This window comes from Triticum urartu, chromosome 5A (assembly GCF_056163025.1).
Source record: "Triticum urartu cultivar PI428250 chromosome 5A, HENAU_Tu73, whole genome shotgun sequence".
Classification (NCBI taxonomy): domain Eukaryota; kingdom Viridiplantae; phylum Streptophyta; class Magnoliopsida; order Poales; family Poaceae; genus Triticum; species Triticum urartu.
In genome coordinates, this window is record NC_141877.1 from 569,901,400 (window position 1) to 569,920,619 (window position 19,220).

Consider the following 19,220-nt stretch of genomic DNA (forward strand, 5'->3'; position numbering starts at 1 on the left):
TAGGTTTCAGAAAAGAGTCAAAACACGAAAATTCGTCCAGAGATGCGTGCACGGTATGCTTGACATGCTTGCTGGCAGTCATTCACCGTATGGTGGAGATGAAGGAATCATTACCGCTAGAACTCGGCAATCAAGAGGTCGCGTGATAAGAAAAACACGGCAGATTTGTAAAGCTCGAGCGGTTAGGATTTAGAAGAGTGATTATACCCTCAGCCTGAGGATCAAACACTAGGTTCTCGACGCTCTGTGTGTAACTAAAAGCAGGTTATTGCTTGGAATTAGCATATTTTTCCAGTTATGGAACCGGGTGATTTGGCACCGGAGGCAACAGTCCCATCATTAACAAGGTGACCGTAGTAACTTCACCGATCTTTAATTAGGTGATTTTCTTTTCTCAAATACGCACGAATATGTGTATCAATTTAGGGGTTCGAGTCAAGTGATTGTGTATGGGTGTGTAGTGTTTGTATGTGTATTATTTGTTTGTTATTGATGTAGATGTTTTCAATAAACAATAGGAGAAAGAAAAAGGAACGTGTTTCCACTGTCGATTAGCCATAAGTTACAACATACGGGTCTGGTATAAGCTCCTTTTGTTGGTGTGTGACATGCATATGATTTGGTTGTTCTCCTTGTGAAAATCGCTCCACTAGTACTACTAATAAGATTACATTTTTTCGCGATTACGTAAAGTTTATGTGTCATTCATTGATAGGTAGAAGAGAATACAAGGTCGGGTATTACACTTTGGGACGTACACGATAAGACGATATTAAGTGCAATACCTGAGCAGCAAGAACGAAACGGGGCTGCTCAACCCAAGAGATGGGGAATCAACATATGCCTACAATATTGTGCAACCCGTTGGCTCTGGCACAAGCCCAAAGCAAATCCTCCTGTCGGATGGTCTCGGCGAGGCTGCTAACGAAGGGGCGAAGTCCATCGAAGACGCAACCGATTCTGTGCTTCCAAAGCTCCCATGTCATGAGCAAAACGAAAGAGTTGAAGCCTTTACGGGCACTCGCAGGCAGAAGGGCGCGGGACTGCTCCCACCAGCAGATGAGATCTGCTCCAGGGCCCGACGGCTAAATAGGTAGCCGACACCACCAGAGCAAATCAAACCAGATTTGCCGCGAGAGTGGGCGGCGAGTGAGGATGTATTGGATGCATTCCAGGTCTTGGTCATAAAGTAGACACGATTCGGCGTGCAAAAGGTTGTGTTGCGCAAGCCTAGCCGCCATCCAACACCTATCAAGGAGAGCGAGCCAAAGGAAGACCTTCACCCGGAGTGGCCCCCATGATTTCCAGATGGGGCGCCAGTGGGAGCTGCGGATGGAGCCGGCGAACATCTACTCATAGCAAGACTTGGACGAGTATTGACCAGACTTGGTCCAGCGCCAACGAATCTTATCGGGAAAGTCGGACAATTGAATGAGCCGCACCTGACGCCATAGCTCGACGTATTGCAGCAAGGGCATGGGGCCAAGGCCGCCCTGGATGTCCTGGACCCACGCCCGGTAGTGCATGCCGTCGTGCACCAGTCGATTCTTGCGACGTCGCCGCGGGACGAGATCGTAGACAAGGGGTGCAATTTCCGTCGCGGTGCGCCCATTGATCCAAGGGTCAATCCAATATCTACACAACAGACCATTCCGATGGCCTAGGTGATGGACGTGTGAAACATTGTGTTGGCCTTGGGGTCAAAGGGAAGATGCAGGTGTTGCTAAGGTCTAGCCGCGTCTGTGCGCTGAAGCCATAGCCAACGAAAACGGAGCAGTATACCGGCACAATGAAATTCATAAACCCCGAGGCCGCCATAAGAGAGCGGTAGGCACACTCTAGGCCACATGACGAGGCATTGACCGCCGCGGGCGTCCTTGCGCCCGATCTATAAGAAGTTGCGGATAATCTTACTGACCAGGCCGAGGATGCCCTTGTTCAAGGCCATCGTCACGAGAAGATGGATGAGCATAGCACAAAGGACGTGGTGCTCGCCGCGAGAGAGCATGGAGCCACACCATGTAGAAAGATTACAATGGGTGATGACTACTAAAGCCTCCTTTGGTTTGGAGGAATTTTGTAGGAATTTCGTAGGGTAGGATTTTTAAAAGAAAAATTCCTATAAAGCTCTTTGGTTTGTAGGAATGGAACCCTATTTCTATGAAAGGAATCTTCCTATTCTTCACATTTCATAGGAAAATAAATATTAGTCTAAACTCAATGGAAAAAATCCTATGACGTGAAAACAAATGACACCTTCTTTTCTATTCTTACTCATAAAATTTAAAATGCATGTCATCTCATTTTTTATGACTTTTCTATTTCTATAATTTTCCTACCCTGTGACCAAAAGAGGCCTAAAAGGTTTAGACGCACAATGCCGGCTTGACTAAGTCAAATGCACTCAGATGATCAAAGGGAGGCGATTTATGGGATGTTGCACGCAGGGGGTGGGGCACCCGGATTTTTTGGGCCACGTGATTGTGCCATGATCCGTAAAATGAACTAGTCTCCTGCATTTGTTTATGAACCTAAGAGCAACTTTAATAATAAAATGGACGCGCGCGGCGTCCGCCTACTCCTCCCCCTGGCCCGCTAGTCGGTGACACATTGGTCATCCTCTCTCACCCCAAGATCGACAGTAAACCCTCGCCCGCCTCCGCCGCGTCGTCGCCGCCGTCCATTTTTCGGTGCCTCTGCCAGCAGCCGGTGCCGACACATCTTCCCCCAATGCCGCCACCTCCCACGTCGCCGCCACCACCGTCTCGCTGTCGGGGCACCGAAGCTTCCCACACCCACCTCTCCCGACGCCGCCGCGAGCAGGAAGCCGCCTCGCCGCCCCGGCCAGGTCCTTCGTCCTGACGCCGACAAGCTCGTCGGATGCATCCAGGCCAACCGCCTGGTCCAAGGGAGGCACGCCTCCCTTCGACGGCCGGCTCCTTCGTTGACGTCCGCAAACTGTTCGACAGTTTGCCAAGGTACAAAATGGACTCGCCGACGAGTTCTTTTCCATAATTTCCTTTGCGACTCCGGCGATTCCTCGTCCGATGGTGAGGAGATCTTGGCTGCCGTGTTGGTCCATCACCACCTTAATAGCCAGCGGTCGTTGTTCCGTGGCTCCATCCCGGGGCACCTTCCGGCGTGGAATCGCAACTGAGAGAGCGGCCATTTCCTTCTTTGGAAGGACTACTTTGACACAACCAACCCGCTGTTCAAACATCAGAAATTCCGGCTTCGTTTTTGTATGAGTAGGCATCTTTTCAACCGTATTAGAGAGGGGGTGATTGGATACGATGACTATGTCGAGTGCAAGGAGGATGCCCTTGTAAAGATTGGCTTCTCATCTTATCAGAAATGCACTGTAGCCGTTCGGATACTTGCATACGGAGTGCCGGGTGATCTCATTGATGAGTACGTCTGTATGAGCGAGTCTACATGCCAAGACTCCATGTAAAAATTCTGCAAGGTTGTGATTATTGTGTTTGGCCCTGAGTACTTGAGAAAGCCGACTCCTCAAGATACAGCCTGCTTGTTGGTGATGAATGCCAGCAAGGGCTTCCCAGGGATGCTTGGCAGCATACACTGCATGCACTGGGAGTGGAAGAACTGCTCTTCTGCTTGGTAGGGGCGGTATAAGGGCCATGTCAGGGCTTGCACTGTCATACTTGAGGTTGTGGCCTCACAAGATCTCTGGATCTGGCACTCTTTTTTTGGCATGGCCGGATCACACAATGATATCAAACTGCTTCAACGCTCGCCGATGTTTGCAAGGCTTGCCGAAGGCAATAATCCGCCGGTGAATGTTACCCTCAATGGCCACAACTACGACAAAGAATACTACCTAGGTGACGGTATCTACCCTCAGTGGACCACTATTGTGAAGACAATCCCCAACCCTGTTGGAGAGAAGAGGAAAAGATTTGCACAAGAGCAAGAGAGTGCTAGGAAGGACGTCGAGCGTGCCTTTGGTGTTTTTGCAATCTCGATGGGGCATCGTTCGGTATCCTGCTAGGACTTGAAGTACGAAGAAGCTGTGAAAGGTGATGACTGCTTGTGTGGTCATGCATAATATGATCATAGAAGATGAGCGTCCCGAATGTATCTACGATCAAGGATTTCAGTTTCAGGGTGAGAATGTTGTACCTGAGCATGGAGGAGCAGTAACGTTTGAATAGTTCACCCATTCCCCTGTAATGCCCTCGATGCGGCTATATCTCCCACGTGTTGAAGCACGACTTAGAGGCATAACCGCATTGAAAGCAATGTCGCAAGTGAGGTAATCTTCACACAACCCATGTAATACATAAGGGAAAGAGATACATAGTTGGCTTACAATCGCCACTTCACACAATACATGAGTAAAGCATTACAACATCCAAATACAATCAAGGTCCGACTATGGAACCAAAATAAAAGAAGAATCCCCAAATGCGACAAGGTCCCCGATCGACCCCAACTGGGCTCCACTACTGATCGACTAGAACGAAACAACACAAGGGACAAGATCTTCATCGAGCTCCTCCTGAGCTTGGTTGCGTCCCCTGCTCGGTAACATCGGCACCTACAAACTGGTTTTGGAAGTATCTGTGAGTCACGGGGACTCAGCAATCTCACACCCTCGTGATCAAGACTATTTAGGCTTATGGGTAAGGCAAAGGTATGAGGTGGAGCTGCAGCAAGCGACTAGCATATATGGTGGCTAACATACGCAAAAGAGAGCGAGAAGAGAAGGCAAGGCACGATCGATAAAACTATGATCAAGAAGTGATCCTAGAACAACCTACGTCAAACTAAACTCCAACACCGTGTTCACTTCCCGGACCCCGCCGAGAAGAGACCATCACGGTAACACACGCGGTTGATGTATTTTAATTAAGGTCAACTTCAGGTTTTCTACAACCGGACGTTAACAAATTCCCATCTGCCCATAACCGCGGGCACGGCTTTCGAAAGTTCAAATCCCTGCAGGGGTGTCCCAACTTAGCCCATGACAAGCTCTCACGGTCAACGAAGGATATTCCTTCTAGCGGGAAGACCCGATCAGACTCGGAATCCCGGTTACAAGACATCCTCGACAATGGTAAAACAAGTCCAGCAAGACCGCCCGATGCGCCGACATCCTGATAGGAGCTGCACATATCTCGTTCTCAGGGCAACACCGGATGAACACTACGTACAGTTAAAACCAGCCCTCAAGTTTCCCCGAGGTGGCGCCGCAAGTGGCTCTAGTTTGGACCAACACTTAGACAAGCACTGGCCCGGGGGGGTTAAAATAAATATGACCCTCGAGATGCGCGACTCCCAAGGGAAAAAGGCTAGGTGCCGAATGGTAAAACCAAGGTTGGGCCTTGCTGGAGGAGTTTTATTCAAAGCGAACTGTCAAGGGGTTCCCATTATAACACAACCGCGTAAGGAACGCAAAATCTGGGAACATAACACCGATATGACGGAAACTAGGGCGGCAAGAGTGGAACAAAACACCAGGCATAAGGCCGAGCCTTCCACCCTTTACCAAGTATATAGATGCATTAATTAAATAAGATATATTGTGATATCCCAACAAGTAAACATGTTCCAACAAGGAACAACATCTCCATGTTCCAACAAGGAACAAACTTCAATCTTCACCTGCAACTAACAACGCTATAAGAGGGGCTGAGCAAAGCGGTAACATAGCCAAACAACGGTTTGCTAGGACAAGGTGGGTTAGAGGCTTGGTTCAACAATATGGGTGGCATGATAAGCAAGTGGTAGGTATCGCAGCATAGGCATAGCAAAAGAGCGAGCAACTAAGCAAGCAAAGATAGAAGTGATTTCGAGGGTATGGTCATCTTGCCTGAAATCCCGCAAGGAAGAAGAACAAGTCCATGAAGAAGACAAACGGACATAGACGAACGGGTCCTCACAAACGCGACGTTAACGGAACCAACCCGAAGAAGCAACACCGGAAAGAAGCACACAACATAGTAAACAACCAACACAACAACATGGCATGATGCACAACAAGTATGATGCATGCCCGGTTTAAAGAGGGCATGGCATGGCAAAATGCACAAACAACACTACAAGTTAAATGGAGCTCAATATGCAACTCTGTTGCATATTGACGAAACACCACGTGACTTATTTAGTTCGATCTTGTTATGTACCCAACAATATTAAATGTTGTTAAACATGGCAAGAGGGGAAGCATGATGAAACTATCTAATCTAGGCAAGTTTAAATGAGGCCGGAACAACAAAACAACAAGTCCGGAAACTCCTCATATGCATATTATAGATTTGATACTGTTCTGCCCTAAACAAAATTTTAGAGTTGTTAAGCATGCAAAGTGAAGCCACCATGTTAAACTAGGCAGAATTCTACCCCATTTACATATAAAGTTTATTTAAAATGGAGCTACGGTTATTTAGTTATGAAATAAATCATTTTAGCAAGTTAATTAAGCAAGTTTAAACAAACAACATCTTAAGCATTTTAAACATAGATGAAAGTTGGATATTATGAATCTAGACAAAATTCTAAACAAGTTTCATATATAAAGTTTTTACATATGATACATGGTTTGAGAGTTATTATATGCATGAAGTATAGGGTCCAACCTGTAAATATGCAGTGCACTAGTTTATTAAGAAAATCGCAAAACGGGAAAAAAAACCAATATGGGCCGAATCTGCTAGCCCAACCGTGTATAGGAGGGGGCACTGGGAGTGGCCTCACCATGGGCTTCGGCCCAGCTGGAGGAGAAGCAGGCCGGTCGGATGAGAGGGTAGGTCGGGTGAGGCGAGCTGGGCCTGCAGCGGGGTGGCCCACCCGGTGGATCTGGAGGTCAACGGGCGCGGCGCCGGGCCAAATCCAGATCGAAGCAAGGCGGCGGACCAGGCGCGGGGTCGAGTGGAGCTGCGTGGGTCAACGGGAGCGAGGCAGGGTCAAGGCGCTCGAGCGGGACGAGCGAAGCTCCTCTGCTTTCGAGCAGAGCAAGCAGGTGCCGGCGACGAAGGACTTGGCAAGGGCGGCGCAGAGGCTTGGTGGACGGCGGCGTGCTCAGTGCGTCGGCATCGGAGGTCCATGCTTCGGGTGCCCCTGGCGGCTTGCTGGTTCGTGTCCCTGAAGACAGAGAGGGAGAGAGGTGAGGCGAGGGAGAGAACGCGAGGAAGAAGGAGATGGCAGGGCGCGAAGGTCGACTTGCAGGTCACCGGAGTGGCTAGGCGAGGAGGAGGTCCTGCGGGGGGAAGAGCAGCTCAGGAGCGCTCGGAGTCGAGCTCGCGCGCGAGGGACTTGACGGGGAAGCCGGTCTGACGAGGAGTCCAGGGACGACGCTTCGGGAAGAAGATGGCAACGGGCGGAGGCGACCACCGGTGACGCGGGAGAGGCGAGGGAGGCCGGACGGAGCAACGGATCCAGGCGATGGGGCGGCTTCCTTCGGTTCCCCTATCCAAGGCGAGGGAGAGAGAGAGTTACGGGGAGAGGGAAGCAGAGGAGAATGAGAAGAAGGCAGGAGAAAGAAGGGAAGGGGAAAAAGGCGGCGCGGTGGTGCTTGAGCACCGGGCAAAGTCGCCGGCGTGGCGAACAGCAGTGCAGGGAGACGGGGTCGAGCGCTCCTGCTCGGGGCCTCGGCAACAACTTGGTGGGATCGAGGGGAGGAGAAAGTGGATCTGGTTGGTTTGGCACGGAATGAAAGGAGGAGGAGGGCATCAGGTGGCGGCGCGGATGGACTGATGGGACAAACGGGCTAAAATCTAGGGATTAGTCTAGGGTTGCTACTATATATAGCAAGCCGGATGGGTTTAGGGGGGTATAAGGTCCCTCTGATCGTAATTGGATGGACGGGGAAAAATAGCTTAGGTAGCCCAAATAAGGAAACAGTGATATTTTGCAGATGTTTGGGGATGATCCGGACATAACGGTAACGACTGTCCGGGTCGGGTCCGGGACAACTTTCGAACGCGCGCGCGAGGAGAGCCGCGGGCTGACGAGAGAGGTTAGGTTGGAACTTGTGGGCTGTACAGAAGGGCTCGAGCTGAGAGAAGAGAAGAGAGAGAGGCCCGACGACTGTTTCCGGAGACCGAAAACGTCCGACGTTAGACCGGCTAAAATGCCGCTATAGTTATCTGTTGGGGCGTCAAACGGACTCCGAACGCGATGAAACTTGGCAGGCGGCCTACCTACAACAAAACAACACCGCACGCCAACTTTCAGCCCATTCCGAGAACATTTTCCGGCCACTTATAACATAATATTTCGGACATGCCGCGGGCGCGTGCAAGTGTGTCTGGGCTCAGAACAGACAACGGACGGAACTGGGAGACCCGGACTAATGCAAGGTTTTGAAAAACATGATGATGCAATGCACATGATGACATGACAAGATGCAACACGCAAGCAAAAGACAAGGCAACAACAGCGAATAACTGGAGGACACCTGGCACATCGGTCTCGGGGCGTCACAACACTCCACCACTACGAGAGGATCTCGTCCCGAGATCTAGAATGGCACCGGAGGGACAAACGGAAGAGAAAGAGAAGAGGTAAAACTAAGTTGCTTCTTTGAGAAACGAGTGAAACCAAAGAACCTTGAAAAGGTTAAGCCATTTCGAGAAAAGAATACAACGCAGATGAACAAAATTGAAAGCACTCCGTTAGGAAAGAGGAACGAGGAAGAACAAAGTCGGACAGCACTCCGGTTGAAACGAGATGCAAGGCTTGATAAGGCGAAAAGAACTTGAACAAAGGGGCACAATACTCCGGTTAAAACAAGATAGGGAAGGAATAAGAATGATATAATTTGGACAGCACTCCACCTGTAAATGGAAGGAATTGAACTAGACAAGATGAGAGGATACTTGAAAAGAGGACACAACACTCCGGTTAAAAGGATAAGCACGAAAAGAACATGATCCTGATAAAACAAGAAGATGGGTTGAAGAGAGCAACATCACAATGCCTCCGGAACAAAAGTAATAATGGAATGAACGAAGGGAATAAAAAAACGAGAGCACGCTTACAACAAATGCTAGAACGGAGTTGTTGGAAAACCAACAACGAAAATAATAAGATTGATATGGTCTTATGGGATACCTCTCAAATTATGAGGTGACAACCTGGCACTCACGGAAAAAAGAATTGGATTGATAAGAACAAGGGGACGAGAAACTTATTTCACCGGGAGGATAAATGAAGAACTTGGATCATTTATAAGCACCATAAATAGCCACAATCCTTAGGGAAAGTTTTAGGTGAAATATAACCCAAGATAACTCCAATGGCAAGATTGATGGATTTAAAATATCTCATTCTTAACAACATGTGAATCATGGAACATGAACTCAAATTATCAAGAATGACATAATACCACCTCTATTGATACGGAAGAAAGAATTGCACTCCGGATTGCAAGATGAAGAATACTTGATCTCCTTAGAAAAGAATCTCGATGAAAACTTTGAGAAGGGATAAAATCCTTGATGAACTATCATGTAGAACCTTCATGAAGAACTCCGGTAACAAAAGGATAACGAGAAAAAAGAGAAGTTGAAAAACACAAGGTGAAGCCTTGCGATGATTTAAATGGAGCTTCGCGACAAGACAAAGTGGAAACTTGGTACCCCGGAAAAGAAAGATGAGCAAAAGAAACCAAGAATTTTTCAATGAACCTCCGGAATAAGGAATTGAATCACTTGGAAGAAACAATAATAAGAATTATATTATGCTTATCCTTCACCAATTCAAATTGATGACAAGCAATGGATTTTGGCATACTACTTATTCTCGTAGAAAGGATTAAGATAGATATAGCACAAACTTGGGAAGATCTTCAACGAACCACCGGTAGGGTTGAAACAACGAATAAATTGATATGATAACGAAGGAAGAGAAGTCTTGAACGAACCACCGTAAGAATTAAAATGACCGAGGAAAAGATAAGGACAACACCGGGAAGAATTAGCAAATAAACGAAGATACTTGAGAGAATTTATATACATGAGAATGAAGAGATCACGAGCTGACAAGAGAATACTTGAATGATGCACCGGTATGATTTGGAGAACGAGAGTTGAAAGCTGGAATGAATAAATCTGAGATGATGGGCTCCGGATGATCAAACTGAAGAGACTCTTGAATTGCGCCGGATGGGTGAAAAGAATTGTCACAATCGAAAACAATTATGAGAGGATGGCCTCGAACTAGAATCACGAATCTTTGAAGAGAATGAAGCAAGATTTAAAAGAAACTCTTCTTCAGTTTTCAAATGTTGAGAAAGATAATGAGAAACACCACCATGAATTGTTGATGCACTCCGGAATGAAAAATAGAAGTGGTTGAGCCAACGGTGAAAAGAATTTGACAGATCTTGGAGAAAGGCATTAGACTGATGATAACTCATTCTTACGTCAGACTTCGAAAAGAAATTTGAGGATAGCTCCGGGAAAATAAGAGGAGTCAGGTAAGATCCTGGGAAAATACCTATGGGTTAGGGCCCACTCAAAAGAAACACCGTTGAATGATTTACAAGATAGATTGCGCCGGTTGAATTAAATGGCTTGAATGAGATAACATCCTCGAAAGATCTTGACCGAAAGCAGAGTAGAGACATGAATCTTCGAAATATCTTGAGCACTACGGAACAAAAGAATAGCAAGAAGTGGATGATTAAGAGGTGCACCGGCATGAGAAGGTATTTGAAACGAGGAAAAAGGGGTATGATCAACAAAGCTTGACTTGGATCCATCGGAGAAGAAAAGAATGAATAATGGTGAACTAGAAGAACACCTTCAAGGGAACCACTGGGTAAGAATAATGATAGAAAAGAATGGAGAGACTTCGCATCAATAAGATGGATACTTGATTAAGAAATCTGAATCCTTGAAGAAAAAGGGTGGGAGGGTGGGAAAAACAAAGGCAACTTGGAGACGGATGAAACAAACACCGTTGAGAAAGCTGAGATTGAATCTTGCGAATGTTGGAGTGATCGGATCCACTTGAAGAGAAGCACACCGGTTGAACAAGATTGATATGACAATCTCGATTATCAAGAAGGATTGGTATCCACGTAGAAATATGAGAACACCGCTTAAGCAAGGTATGGCATCAACATTTGACTTCGAAGCAACTCGAATACCACAACTCAAAACAAAACAAAGGATTGGCTCGCAGAATAAGCCAGAACAAACATATGATAGAGATTTCGTCCGAAGTTTTCGTGGTGGGACCTACACGGGCTCGATCGTACAGCACCATCATGTACAAGGCAGTGCACATGACATACGAAGCGTCCCCGAGTCGGCATAGCCAAGGACTCTTTAAGACACAACGAGACCACTGTAAAACCGACCGTGAAGAGGCGGACCACTAGACGTCGAACCCCAATTTCATATCATACATCTGTGGGAAAGATATCCTACGAGCTACTCGAATTCCCACTTATAAACTCCCGAAACTTTCCGGTTATGCAATCAGGTGTTGGGGATACAGGGGAAGCATAATATCTCACCCAAAACTAGCAAATCCTACATCCAGCTGTATCCATCCTTCAACACATAACCAAGAAAAACTTCGGAAACCATCTACCTCAACCTTCAAAAATCATCCGTTATACGAGTTATGGCAATACTCCCGAACTCCCGCCCTAGTACTGGGTGGCGTCGAAGTTATCTCACCAACGAACTGCATAAAAGAGATTTTCGATGTCGGCGTACTAAACTCAGGTATTCCAGAACTGCAACGATAAAATTGTGACGACAACACCTCGGAGCTCAACTCCCCGGGACACTGCCACAACCCCTAAATGACAGGAGGCACCAAGAACAATGTTCTCGTCACAAATCCATCGGAATGATTCCAAGATACCCGCGTGATCCTAAATTTTTTTTAGTGAAATTTGAGAAGAGAAGAGTCAAAACTCTACGTCAGGATGCCTCACCAGAGCGATGAAGGGACTGGGGAGTAAAAACAATTCCTAAACTCTCCGATATATAATTCCTAAATGACTCAAAACATTTTTCTAGACTCAACTCATCCGCTAATAACGATCAAGCAGTGGGGGCTCCTAAGGTCGGGGAAGGCTCTGATTACCAACTTGTAACGCCCTCGATGCGGCTATATCTCCCACGTGTCGAAGCACGACTTAGAGGCATAACCGCATTGAAAGCAATGTCGCAAGTGAGGTAATCTTCACACAACCCATGTAATACATAAGGGAAAGAGATACATAGTTGGCTTACAATCGCCACTTCACACAATACATGAATAAAGCATTACGACATCCAAATACAATCAAGGTCCGACTACGGAACCAAAATAAAAGAATCCCCAAATGCGACAAGGTCCCCGATCGACCCCAACTGGGCTCCACTACTGATCGACTAGAACGAAACAACACAAGGGACAAGATCTTCATCGAGCTCCTCCTGAGCTTGGTTGCGTCCCCTGCTTGGTAACATCGGCACCTGCAAACTGGTTTTGGAAGTATCTGTGAGTCACGGGGACTCAGCAATCTCACACCCTCACGATCAAGACTATTTAAGCTTATGGGTAAGACAAAGGTATGAGGTGGAGCTGCAGCAAGCGACTAGCATATATGGTGGCTAACATACGCAAAAGAGAGCGAGAAGAGAAGGCAAGGCACGATCGATAAAACTATGATCAAGAAGTGATCCTAGAACAACCTACGTCAAACTAAACTCCAACACCGTGTTCACTTCCCGGACCCCGCCGAGAAGAGACCATCATGGTAACACACGCGGTTGATGTATTTTAATTAAGGTCAACTTCAGGTTTTCTACAACCGGACGTTAACAAATTCCCATCTGCCCATAACCGCGGGCACGGCTTTCGAAAGTTCAAATCCCTGTAGGGGTGTCCCAACTTAGCCCATGACAAGCTCTCACGGTCAACGAAGGATATTCCTTCTAGCGGGAAGACCCGATCAGACTCAGAATCCCGGTTACAAGACATCCTCGACAATGGTAAAACAAGTCCAGCAAGACCGCCCGATGCGCCGACATCCTGATAGGAGCTGCACATATCTCGTTCTCAGGGCAACACCGGATGAACACTACGTACAGTTAAAACCAGCCCTCAATTTTCCCCGAGGTGGCGCCGCAAGTGGCTCTAGTTTGGACCAACACTTAGACAAGCACTGGCCCGGGGGGGTTAAAATAAATATGACCCTCGAGATGCGCGACTCCCAAGGGAAAAAGGCTAGGTGGCGAATGGTAAAACCAAGGTTGGGCCTTGCTGGAGGAGTTTTATTCAAAGCGAACTGTCAAGGGGTTCCCATTATAACACAACCGCGTAAGGAACGCAAAATCTGGGAACATAACACCGATATGACGGAAACTAGGGCGGCAAGAGTGGAACAAAACACCAGGCATAAGGCCGAGCCTTCCACCCTTTACCAAGTATATAGATGCATTAATTAAATAAGATATATTGTGATATCCCAACAAGTAAACATGTTCCAACAAGGAACAACATCTCCATGTTCCAACAAGGAACAAACTTCAATCTTCACCTGCAACTAACAACGCTATAAGAGGGGCTGAGCAAAGCGGTAACATAGCCAAACAACGGTTTGCTAGGACAAGGTGGGTTAGAGGCTTGGTTCAACAATATGGGTGGCATGATAAGCAAGTGGTAGGTATCGCAGCATAGGCATAGCAAAAGAGCGAGCAACTAAGCAAGCAAAGATAGAAGTGATTTCGAGGGTATGGTCATCTTGCCTGAAATCCCGCAAGGAAGAAGAACGAGTCCATGAAGAAGACAAACGGACGTAGACGAACGGGTCCTCACAAACGCGACGTTAACGGAACCAACCCGAAGAAGCAACACCGGAAAGAAGCACACAACATAGTAAACAACCAACACAACAACATGGCATGATGCACAACAAGTATGATGCATGTCCGGTTTAAAGAGGGCATGGCATGGCAAAATGCACAAACAACACTACAAGTTAAATGGAGCTCAATATGCAACTCTGTTGCATATTGACGAAACACCACGTGACTTATTTAGTTCGATCTTGTTTATGTACCCAACAATATTAAATGTTGTTAAACATGGCAAGAGGGGAAGCATGATGAAACTATCTAATCTAGGCAAGTTTAAATGAGGCCGAAACAACAAAACAACAAGTCCGGAAACTCCTCATATGCATATTATAGATTTGGTACTGTTCTGCCCTAAACACAATTTTAGAGTTGTTAAGCATGCAAAGTGAAGCCACCATGTTAAACTAGGCAGAAATCTACCCCATTTACATATAAAGTTTATTTAAAATGGAGCTACGGTTATTTAGTTATGAAATAAATCATTTTAGCAAGTTAATTAAGCAAGTTTAAACAAACAACATCTTAAGCATTTTAAACATAGATGAAAGTTGGATATTATGAATCTAGACAAAATTCTAAACAAGTTTCATATATAAAGTTTTTACATATGATACATGGTTTGAGAGTTATTATATGCATGAAGTATAGGGTCCAATATGTAAATATGCAGTGCACTGGTTTATTAAGAAAATCGCAAAACGGGAAAAAAACAATATGGGCCGAATCTGCTAGCCCAACCGTGTACAGGAGGGGGCACTGGGAGTGGCCTCACCATGGGCTTCGGCCCAGCTGGAGGAGAAGCAGGTCGGTCGGATGAGAGGGTAGGCCGGGTGAGGCGAGCTGGGCCTGCAGCGGGGTGGCCCACCCGGTGGATCTGGAGGTCAACGGGCGCGGCGCCGGGCCAAATCCAGATCGAAGCGAGGCGGCGGACCAGGCGCGGGGTCGAGTGGAGCTGCGTGGGTCAACGGGAGTGAGGCAGGGTCAAGGCGCTCGAGCGGGACGAGCGAAGCTCCTCTGCTTTCGAGCAGAGCGAGCAGGTGCCGGCGATGAAGGGCTTGGCAAGGGCGGCGCAGAGGCTTGGCGGACGGCGGCGTGCTCGGTGCGTCAGCATCGGAGGTCCATGCTTCGGGTGCCCCTGGCGGCTTGCTGGTTCGTGTCCCTGAAGACAGAGAGGGAGAGAGGTGAGGCGAGGGAGAGAACGCGAGGAAGAAGGAGATGGCAGGGCGCGAAGGTCGACTTGCAGGTCACCGGAGTGGCTAGGCGAGGAGGAGGTCCTGCGGGGGAAAGAGCAGCTCAGGAGCGCTCGGAGTCGAGCTCGCGCGCGAGGGACTTGACGGGGAAGCCGGTCTGATGAGGAGGCCGGGGACGACGCTTCGGGAAGAAGATGGCAGCGGGCGGAGGCGACCACCGGTGACGCGGGAGAGGCGAGGGAGGCCGGACGGAGCAATGGATCCAGGCGATGGGGCGGCTTCCTTTGGTTCCCCTGTCCAAGGCGAGGGAGAGAGAGAGTTACGGGGAAAGGGAAGCAGAGGAGAATGAGAAGAAGGCAGGAGAAAGAAGGGAAGGGGAAAAAGGCGGCGCGGTGGTGCTTGAGCACCGGGCAAAGTCGCCGGCGTGGCGAACAGCAGCGCAGGGAGACGGGGTCGAGCGCTCTTGCTCGGGGCCTCGGCAACAACTTGGTGGGATCAAGGGGAGGAGAAAGTGGATCTGGTTGGTTTGGCACGGAATGCAAGGAGGAGGAGGGCATCAGGTGGCGGCCCGGATGGACCAATGGGACAAACGGGCTAAAATCTAGGGATTAGTCTAGGGTTGCTACTATATATAGCAAGCCGGATGGGTTTAGGGGGGTATAAGGTCCCTCCGATCGTAATCGGACGGACGGGGAAAAATAGCTTAGGTAGCCCAAATAAGGAAACAGTGATATTTTGCAGATGTTTGGGGATGATCCGGACATAACGGTAACGACTGTCCGGGTCGGGTCCGGGACAACTTTCGGACGCGCGCGCGAGGAGGGCCGCGGGCTGACGAGAGAGGTTAGGTTGGAACTTGTGGGTTGTACAGAAGGGCTCGAGCTGAGAGAAGAGAAGAGAGAGGCCCGACGACTGTTTTCGGAGAGCGAAAACGTCCGACGTTAGACCGGCTAAAATGCCGCTATAGTTATCCGTTGGGGCGTCAAACGGACTCCGAACGCGATGAAACTTGGCAGGCGGCCTACCTACAACAAAACAACACCGCACGCCAACTTTCAGCCCATTCCGAGAACATTTTCCGGCCACTTATAACATAATATTTCGGACATGCCGCGGGCGCGTGCAAGTGTGTCTGGGCTCAGAACGGACAACGGACGAAACTGGGAGACCCGGACTAATGCAAGGTTTTGAAAAACATGATGATGCAATGCACATGATGACATGACAAGATACAACACGCAAGCAAAAGACAAGGCAACAGCAGTGAATAACTAGAGGACACCTGGCACATCGGTCTCGGGGCGTCACACACCCGCAATACAAAAATTTTCACGAATATAAAAGATGTTCATGAATTTAGAAATGTTAGTGAATTTCAAAAGAAGTTTCCAAGTTTCTAAAATAATCATGAATTCAGGAAAACACGAATTTAAAAAAATTACCTATCGACCAACGTAGGAGCGCCGCGTTCAAATGCTAATAGGCCCAACCGCAGCCCACATCCGATCCACTTCCTCACATGTGGGGCCACGGATACATGAAATAACCTCGATGCACCAGGAGGCTCCATTCATATTCATAGGGAGCTTAAGTAAATTATATCATTACATTATTAAGAGACTAATTGAGATTTATATATTCGTGAACATCCTTCTGTTCCTGCCCATCAGATAAAGCATACAGTACCTTTTTTTAGCAACAGATAAAAATTCCTGCCTTTGTGGGCTACAGACAGGCCATCAATTTGGTGGGGTTGCTTTATTTTTAGAAGGCTTTGGTGGGGTTTTGGTTACACTGGGCTGTGCGATCCATTATCCTAGGCCCACGAGGCCTAAACCCAACCCCGAACTCCCCGAAATCCCCCCAAAGCAGTTCTTCTTTATCCTCAAAAAAAAAATAGCAGTTCTTCTTTCTCTGCAAGGCAAGCGGCGGCAGATTCAAGACCAGATACCTGGTCCAGAATCCAGATAGCCACCTTCTTCTTCCTCTGCAAGCCGGGGCAGATTCACCCACTCCGTACAGCAGTATTCCCTCGCCCTCGCCCTCGCCCCAGCCGACCGGACTGGGAAAGCGAGAGCGAGATGCCGACGCTGACGAAGCTGTACAGCATGAAGGAGGCCGCCCTCCACAACACCCCCGACGACTGCTGGATCGTCGTCGACGGCAAGGTAGCGCCTCCCTCATACCCCTCGCCGCCGATCTGGCTTCAGCAATACTGCCCCTAACATCGGTAGGTAGGTAGGTAGGGTCTAGGGTGTATGGACGCGTTTCGTTGTTGCTAGTTGGGCTTCGACCCCCGCCCTTAGCCTGTTCGACCGAATGCCTGGGAGATCCCGCGCTCGCTTTGTTAGTGAGAAGGCTGCAGGAATCGAAACCGAACGTCTCTGCGAGTGGCGTGGCCTGCTAGTCACCTCGTGGGGCAGTTGTGCTGGGGTATCCTCTGTTGAAGGCAACCACAGCAGATGCCTCTGTTGAGGGCTTTGAATCAAATAGAATTTGTGTCAGCAGAGAGTAGATACGCATTACAATACTACCTGGCAAATATGTTCCACTACTCTGATTCTGTGGCGAGCTCATGCCCTGTTGATGAATACAATGCAGATTTATGATGTGACCGCGTATTTGGATGACCATCCTGGGGGTGCTGATGTGCTGCTTGCCGTGACTGGTACTACTTCTCAGTTCTCACCTCTTGTTTTCATGTTCTTGTTCAGCACATTTTAGTTTCTCATAGGCTGTCTGCTCATACATGATAATCTGTTTCAAGGTATGGATGGCACCGAGGAATTTGAAGATGCGGGCCACAGCAAGGATGCCAAGGAGTTGATGAAAGATTACTTCATTGGGGAGTTGGACTTGGACGAAACACCTGACATGCCTGAGATGGAGGTTTTCAGGAAAGAGCAGGACAAGGACTTCGCCAGCAAGCTGGCGGCTTACGCTGTGCAGTACTGGGCCATTCCGGTAGCAGCAGTTGGGATATCAGCCGTGCTTGCTATATTGTATGCTCGAAGGAAGTGATGATCGGTTATAGGTTGATTGAAGGACCATTTTGGGGTAACCAACACATTTATAGCTGGTTATGGATGGAGAGATTATGTACTTCTGTCCAAAGGGGAAGACACATTGCTGTATTGAGCACTTAGGTACTTGAGTCAAATATTTGTCCACAAAATTGGTGGTACTATTTTATCAATATGTTATTCAATGGATAGATTCATTTCAAGACCTGAACCATGTGTGTGATGTAAACCCTCTTACGCCTTGAGGCAGCTGCTGGCGCAGATTTCTTCCGTGCCATTATTGCTTCTATTTTTGTTATTTTCGTGGGATGTGCCACGGTACTGCTATTTCTGAATATTGTGATTTTTCAATCCCTCACTTGCTCCTGAATAACCCTGAAGACTTTTGTGTAACTTGTTCTTTTGTAACTTTCAAGATGCAAATTGGGATTTGTTGGCCCCTCCTTTTGAGTCGACATTTGTTGAAAGCTTCCCGTGCAAGCATTTCGTCCATATATTTTCCTATTCGTTTTTCTTCCCCTTGTGTCACCTCACAAGGTGTAGATAGTTGGGCAGTAGACTTCAGAAAGATAGCAGGTAGCTTTTGCCGCCCCCTCTCTTGATATTTCTAAACTGGGGTTGCTTCGCCATCACTACGTAATAGTTGAAGAAATTTTATCATGTGCTACTGCTGTGCTTAGTAACCTAGCACCTGGGTTCGACACAGCCTCTTGGCATTGCATTGTGCAGATAAGGCTTGCCTCAATGCCTTGTATAATCCTTCCCCAGGTGTCACCTGGAAATGTACACCTTACCTGATAGTATTATGCAGGGGTATCACTTGGAATTGATGGTGTTGCTTGAAGGCAGAGCAAAAACCAACATGTGGAAGGTGGTGCTGAGCTTCTCAACCTGGGGCTTGCTTGCAACTGCAACCAGCCAACAAACCAACAGCTACGGGTGAACCATCTCCCTGATCCTTCCATTGCACTGCATCTTTGACTCCTCATGGGTATATATATGCCAGGCCATAGGCAGCACATGTCTACTGATCTCTGAGACTCGGCAGAGGCAACACCGTGAAACTTCCAAGCCGAAGCAATATCATGGCTCCCTTCAACAATGGCCAATCATGCTTTGTTGCAGATGATGATGTTTCTGAGGGCTCGGAAACAGCGTCCTTCATAAGGTAAATT

General features: G+C 47.9%; 1 protein-coding gene across 1 annotated transcript; it reads left to right on the top strand.

Annotated features, from left to right (window-relative positions):
* Positions 1-16,899: 16,899 nt before the first annotated feature.
* Positions 16,900-18,256, top strand: LOC125529262 (cytochrome b5). The gene is made up of 3 exons (XM_048693667.2): positions 16,900-17,190; positions 17,624-17,690; positions 17,790-18,256. The coding sequence occupies exons 1-3, from the start codon at positions 17,104-17,106 to the stop codon at positions 18,041-18,043; spliced, it is 408 nt and encodes a 135-aa protein (XP_048549624.1). The 5' UTR covers positions 16,900-17,103; the 3' UTR covers positions 18,044-18,256.
* Positions 18,257-19,220: the final 964 nt, after the last annotated feature.

What these genes read in the sequence shown, in the direction of transcription:
- LOC125529262 (XM_048693667.2), top strand. Translation starts at nt 17,104, where the DNA reads ATGCCGACGCTGACGAAGCTGTACAGCATGAAGGAGGCCGCCCTCCAC. An exon ending in GGATCGTCGTCGACGGCAAG is followed by an intron (nt 17,191 to 17,623) that starts GTAGCGCCTCCC and finishes AATACAATGCAG; the next exon opens with ATTTATGATGTGACCGCGTA. An exon ending in TGTGCTGCTTGCCGTGACTG is followed by an intron (nt 17,691 to 17,789) that starts GTACTACTTCTC and finishes ATCTGTTTCAAG; the next exon opens with GTATGGATGGCACCGAGGAA.